Source organism: Olea europaea, chromosome 10, assembly GCF_002742605.1.
Source record: "Olea europaea var. sylvestris chromosome 10, O_europaea_v1, whole genome shotgun sequence".
NCBI lineage: Eukaryota > Viridiplantae > Streptophyta > Magnoliopsida > Lamiales > Oleaceae > Olea > Olea europaea.
The window spans coordinates 40,640,141-40,646,833 of record NC_036246.1 but is presented as its reverse complement, the minus strand read 5'-3'; the positions used below and the strand labels follow the sequence as shown (position 1 = coordinate 40,646,833).

General features: G+C 34.6%; 1 protein-coding gene across 2 annotated transcripts in view; it reads left to right on the top strand.

Annotated features, from left to right (window-relative positions):
• The first annotated feature begins 327 nt into the window (after positions 1 to 327).
• Positions 328 to 6,693, top strand: part of LOC111402265 (bifunctional purple acid phosphatase 26-like) — an 8,107-nt gene continuing 1,741 nt past the window's right edge. Inside the window, exons 1-7 of one of the 2 annotated variants that reach the window (XM_023030438.1) lie at positions 328 to 494; positions 1,014 to 1,233; positions 1,742 to 1,942; positions 2,220 to 2,331; positions 4,738 to 4,964; positions 5,534 to 5,672; positions 6,455 to 6,675. In XM_023030438.1, the coding sequence (XP_022886206.1) occupies positions 1,042 to 1,233; positions 1,742 to 1,942; positions 2,220 to 2,331; positions 4,738 to 4,964; positions 5,534 to 5,672; positions 6,455 to 6,675 (1,092 nt within the window). In that variant the 5' untranslated portion in view covers positions 328 to 494; positions 1,014 to 1,041. The remainder of the gene's footprint in view (positions 495 to 1,013; positions 1,234 to 1,741; positions 1,943 to 2,219; positions 2,332 to 4,737; positions 4,965 to 5,533; positions 5,673 to 6,454; positions 6,676 to 6,693) is intronic. The other variant, XM_023030439.1, reaches the window with a different exon arrangement.

Here is a 6,693-nt window from a genome sequence, read left to right as displayed (position 1 = left end):
CTCCAATTGGGTTTCATTCCTTGAACCGTTCGATTTGGGCTGAATTTTTATGTATCAACAGTATGGAGTCTCTTTGTCGAAAATGAAAAATATTCAGGGGCGTCTACGCAAATTACTGCTGCTGCTGATGTTCTCACAATAATGTGCACGTCACATATTGAACATGTGTATTTTATCCAGTTTAAAATTTCGGCACAAAATTCGATGACCGATATGGGAGCCCATAGATATTTTATTATTGTTCGGATTTGCCCGAGATCCATCCAATCATATTACGCCACGTGAACTAACTTCGGGGCTCATGTGGCAGTCTTTTCGACGCTTCCACGCCTACCAACAAAGACTTGGACAAACTATCTGCAATTGGTTAATTCTAACGTACGCCTCCGCCCTCGCTGTAACCTGCGTTCTATGTAAAGTTAGCTCCAGTTCGCTACGGTATTCTCCTCCCCTCTGGATTGGGAAGTGAAATAAGCCTTCCAGTGAAATTCCAGGTGCCTATTACTCTCTCATTGCCCATTCAATGAGTACTTACATGTATACGTAAATAAATATGTATATGTGTGTGTTTAATTGTATTCATCTGACAAAATGACTGGAAAATAACGCGTTCATGATTGGGTTAGCCCGTTGTTGATCTGCTTGGGAGACAGATGATTTGTCCGATAGTGAACTGAACAGTGGCTTTGCTATGATGGAATTTGTTTTTGGCTTTTCTGTTCAGATTTCTAAATCCCGCGTGCTTCTTCAGGAAGCAATTTAGGTCGCTGTGAATATAGATAGATCTAATTGATCAGCTAGAATCCCTTATATAGTCTTGTATTAATGTACAGTCTATGGACGCTTACTTATATATTAGAAAATATAGCGTTTTACAAGCTAATGTAACGCATTTTCAAGTTTTTGATGATTCTTAGATACTTATGTTGAATTTTATAATTTTCTGGATAGATTGACAATCCGTGTCGCCTCCCATTTATAATCGATTATCTTGTCTTTACCTTTGGATGCAGTGGATTGTGTGATTTATGTCATTTGATCATGTTGAAGAATAAAGGGAAGGAATTGTTTTTTGCTCAATCATTGCTTTTGTCATCTATTCTATTGAGCTGCATAAACCATGCTCATGCTGGTGTGACAAGTGCATTTGTGCGTCTCGAGTGGCCATCAGTTGATATTCCACTTGACAATGAAGCTTTTGCAGTTCCTAAAGGTTACAACGCACCACAGCAAGTAAGCTTTAACATTTCCTAATTCGCCTTCAAATGATTTCATATGGAAAAAGTGCTACAGAGGAAATAAAGTGTTCTTCCATTTCCGGTTTTACAATTTGATTTCTTTTGTGTTTCTTTGACATTGTGAATATACAGGATATTGTTATATCAAGGAAGTGTCTTTGTGTTTGTCGTTTAACTCAGTTGATTTTATTCTAGTTTCACTTTTCTACCTCTTTGTTATAACTGGTCCTGAAAATATTGATATACGTTAATTAAAATGCATCTTTGTTAAATGTATTGTTCGCTTAGGGCAAGGTGAAGTATTATGGTATGGATACAGAAGATAAGACATAATCACTTGATCAACTAATAGAATCCTTTAACTCCAGATATGAAGACTGATGTCTACTGGATAATTTTCTGGCAATATTGGTGATAAGTTGTCAATCGCATAGCTTTTATTGCACAAATACTTGTTTTACATGTTTCTATGGTGTTTTGATGTCATTCATCTTCTTGTGCAGGTGCACATTACACAGGGGGACTATGATGGGAAGGCTGTTATAATCTCATGGGTAACACCTGACAAACCAGGGTCCAACCAAGTCCGATATGGCTTATCAGATGGAAAGTACGATTTTACTGCAGAGGGGACAGTGCAAAATTACACCTTTTACAACTACAAATCCGGATATATACATCAGTGTCTTATAGGCGGTCTTGAGGTATAAGAATCGAGCTGTGGAATGCACTATAACATCATATTTCCCATTCTTGTCAAATTGAAAGCAGTATTGCAGTTGACTCTTTATATTAAAAATAAAAGAGTCAGTGCAGAATTAAATAGTTGCACTCAGATAATACACATACTTCCTGTTTAAGTGGTAGATGAAAAATCAAATGCACATAGCTGTCTTCTTATCATCTGTCATGTAATTTTTTTTTCGTACCCTACTTTTCTTCATCTGTTCTGAGCCTGATTTGGGTCTTCATTCTTCTCAGTATGACACTAAATATTACTACGAGATTGGGGTTGGAAATTCAGCCAGGAAGTTTTGGTTTCAAACACCTCCAAAAATTGATCCAGATGTTTCTTACAACTTTGGAATAATAGGTGAGACCATTCGTTTCATTCTCTATTTAGAAGAGAGAGAGCTCCACTTTTCAGTAAATCATGATAAGTAAAGCAGCATTGTTTCTTGATATTAGATGTGTTTGTTTATGTGATCCAAGAGAATATTGTTGCAAATCTCAAATTTGAAATGCATTGACAAACAAGAATTAGAAAGCTTTTTCAGTTTAATGTTGACAGGGCATATGTATATTCGAGCCTTTCCCACTATGGACTCTTTACTGTTAATATCATCAAATTTAACTAGCTTCAGTCAAAAGATAAGTTTAGTGTATTTCTCTTTTTGATTATAAAAATTTTTAAAAAAAAAAAGAAGAAGAAGATTTTTCATCAGGTGAGAGTGGGCCACTCCAATGCCAGTAAAAATTCTATGATTTAGTACTTCTCCTGGACTTCACATATGCCAGGATATGATTGACTCAGTTAAAATCCTGAATTGTGAACATAATCATGTGTATTACATTCATACATTTCTTTTTGAGAATACACCAGTGATGTGGAACCTACCAAAATACCCTTATAGATATCCTCCAGGAAAATACGTTTGATACTAGATTTTGTGATGTTCCAAGTAACATAATAAAAGGAAACCATGAATTGTAAAGACTTAGCATCTTGATTTTAAATTAAGACCGTCAAAGGGGGTTATATTTATATGGTGAATAAAGGATATTAATAGCAACGCTATGAAATGCTTAGGCGAATAAAGGATACTAATAGCAACGCTATGCAATGCTTAAACAGAGGTTACTGCTGCAACATCTCTATCGTGGCTATAAAATTAAGCTTCAAAGTGCTTCTGCAAAATTTGTTTCTGCACAACTTACTTCCTTGTAGTCAACAGATCACTGTCACACATGGAATAAAACTAAATGAAGGGGGAAAGGGAAAGATTTTGCAATAATGGGGAAATTTTGGTTTTGATTATTAGTGTAATGTGCTGTATTTTTTGTTTTGAGTAAGTTGATTGGAAAAAAGGTTTTGGGATTTTGCAAAACCATTTTAGTCAAATGCATCTAGTGGGAGCAATCATATATTTGGCTTCCTTATGGTTCTAGCCTTATGGTTCTAGACCTTTTGTTTCTTTGTCGGGATCTCTATCTATAGTGTGATGGAAAGATCTCTTTGGCTAAGAAGTTTTTCTATGGATTTCTACTATTTTGCAATTTTGTGAAGGACATCTAATCCTCTAATACTGTACTTCTTGCATTCTTATTTATAATCTCTCTTCAAAGAGAAGAAAAAAGAGAGACTGCCATGCTCTTTAGTTGAGTGTTGGACTGTTATGTCAAAATACCATAAGATGAATATAGCCAAAAATGAAGAAAGAATGCTAAGATGGATGTTTAGTCATGTGATAAGAAACAAGAATATACACCTGCAAGGGAAAGGATTCAGAGGATAATTTCGCTGGTGAGCTACTTAGATGGTTGGAACATGTTTGTGTAGACATAAACAGACTCCTCGATGGTACAATTTCGACTTAACAAGTTCAAAGAGGGAGGAGTAGACCAATACTAACATGCTTCTATTTATTCTACTTTTCCCAACATTCATTTATTGTTTTCCCCTCATTTTTCAATTAATATATTTATTTTTAGTGTCAATAGCTAAATATATGAATAATTTAAGTAGTAGAACATCGAAATTTGCAATTTTATCAAATGAAATCTTGAAAAATACAAGTAGAGACCGACTTCGGCTGTCCAAATGTAGAGAGTTAAATATACTCTATTTTTAAATTTAAAATAAAGAGTCTCTTGGAGTCTAATTTTATGGTTTGGCTCTTTAAAATAAAGAGTATTTCAATTTTAAAGAGTCTATTAGGGATACTTAAAGTTGCTAAAATTATAATATAATAAAAAGGAGTGGTGAATAAGTGAGTAGTAGTTGTGAGATTTACAAAATGTGTGGTTAAAATTAAAGTTTGAGTTTGACTTTTAAATTAGAAGGAAATTACAATGAAAGGCAAACAAGCTCTCAGTTTGTTGTTGTTGTTGAAGATGATGTAGGATATTAGGTATGATATTATTTGCAGTTATGATGACTAGGATACAGAGATGTTTAAAATTGGAAAACCTGTTATTGTCTAGCTATTATATAAGGATCTATGAACTGAAACCTGAAATTGTTTGTTGGCACTCTGATTTAACAGATTCTTTGTAAACCTCATGATGATCATAAGGGAAAATTTACCAGTTATTTTATATAGAACAACAACTCCTCAGAACGTCTCTATCGCTTATTTAATCACAAATATCTACATATCAGATTTTTTATTTTTATTTATTTATTTAATTTATAATGTCTCAGATACTGTACACGGTCATTTCTTTCCATCTTCATTGTGGAGTTTTTATTTGTAGATTTTATCAATTTTTACTGTAGGTGATCTTGGCCAAACATTTAATTCTCTGTCAACTATTCAGCATTATATGGAGACTGGTGCACAGACTGTCTTATTTGTTGGAGATCTTTCTTATGCTGATAGATATGAGAATCATGATGTTGGTGTCCGATGGGACTCATGGGGTCGTTTTATTGAACAAAGTGCAGCATATCAGCCATGGATTTGGTCTGCTGGAAATCATGAAATAGATTATATGCCCCATATGGTAAGGTGTAGAGAGAAACAATTTCCATTTTTCTCCAGTGAGAGACACTGGGGGGGTGGGGGGTGAACTTTGGAGCTCGTGTCTTTCATGTCTCTTAAGACACTTTTCCTTATCAAAAAAACTTTACCTTGTCAAATCTTTAATCTGGTGTAATAAGTTCTGATTTCATTTTCCTTTTGTACTGATCTCTACAACCCTTTTTACCTTCATGACTGTGTGCAAGACATGGAAAACTAATGAGACGTAATTTCGCCCTGTTTGGTAGAGATTCTTTAAATCTCAAATTTTCACAAACTTATTTGTTACCACACATTCTCCCAATAAAATTTTTTTGTAGGTGGACCATAAATTTTCCGTACATTTCAACTACACTTTCTCCAAGAAAACCCTTTTCACAAGATCTACATCAAACAGGCCTTTCTTTAATTTGAAAAATATTTCTTTTGCATCAATAGTTGGATAATACGAACAGATAAAGACGAAGGCACCCCCCCGTGTAAAAAAGAAGAAGAAAATATTGATGATTTCTACTTTGATCCTGACTACTATGTTATGTTTTCCATGTTCAGGGAGAGATAATTCCTTTCAGAAATTATCTTCACAGATACCCTACACCTTATCCATCTAGCAGAAGCAGTAGTCCTCTGTGGTATGCCGTGAGACGAGCATCTGCTCATATAATTGTCCTGTCCAGCTATTCTCCGTTTGGTAATTCTATATCAATACATTTGTACTTTCTTTTGTTTCTTTCAATTTGAAAACATGATACTTTGAACTTTTCTATTGAAGAATTCTTACCAATGAAATAGCTACCTTATTAAATGAACATTTGTGCAAATAAATGGTCGTGACTGGGTCTTCATATAATTGTCCTGTCCAGATATTCTCCATTTGGAATTTCTATATAAACACATTTGTACTTTCTTTTGTTTCTTTCAATTTGAGAACATGATACATTGAACTTTTCTATTGAAGAATTTTTACCAATGAAATAGCTACCTTATTAAATGAACATTTGTGCAAATAAATGGTCTCTTTCCTTTGAGTCTTTCTAATGGTCCTCTTCTTGAGTTGGAAACTTAATGTACCAAAGCATTTTCACTGAAAATTCATGGTTGATATATCTATGGAGTCCCTTTTTCTCTATATTGCTTTTCATGTGTAGTGTACAATACTGAGTGGTCAGTTTTACAAGTAAATATGCTGAGCAGAAACAGAGTCTGATCTCAGTTCGACATATCTGACCTTAAACTATAATGGCAGTATAACAATAGCAACGATATACACAATTTTAATGATGCTTTAGTTCATATTTCCTACAAAAGCGAAGACGTTAGGTAAAGCACTAGGCTCTCTGTTTAGGTAGTTACAAATGATTTTGAAAATGTATGAATAAATCTATATTCTACTTGGAGATCTGAGTTTATATTGATAGACTTTCTAGTTGAATGGTCTTTACGTTTTTTTGATTTTCTTCCATGTCATGCCAGTAAAATATACACCTCAGTGGAGGTGGCTTGCAGAAGAGATGAAAAGGGTGGACAGGGAGAAGACTCCTTGGCTTATTGTCCTGATGCACGTCCCAATGTACAATAGTAATGATGCTCATTTCATGGAGGGGGAAAGCATGAGAGTTGTGTTTGAGAGCTGGTTTTGCCAATACAAAGTTGATATCGTCTTTGCTGGTCATGTCCATGCTTATGAAAGATCGGTGAGCCTCAATATCCAA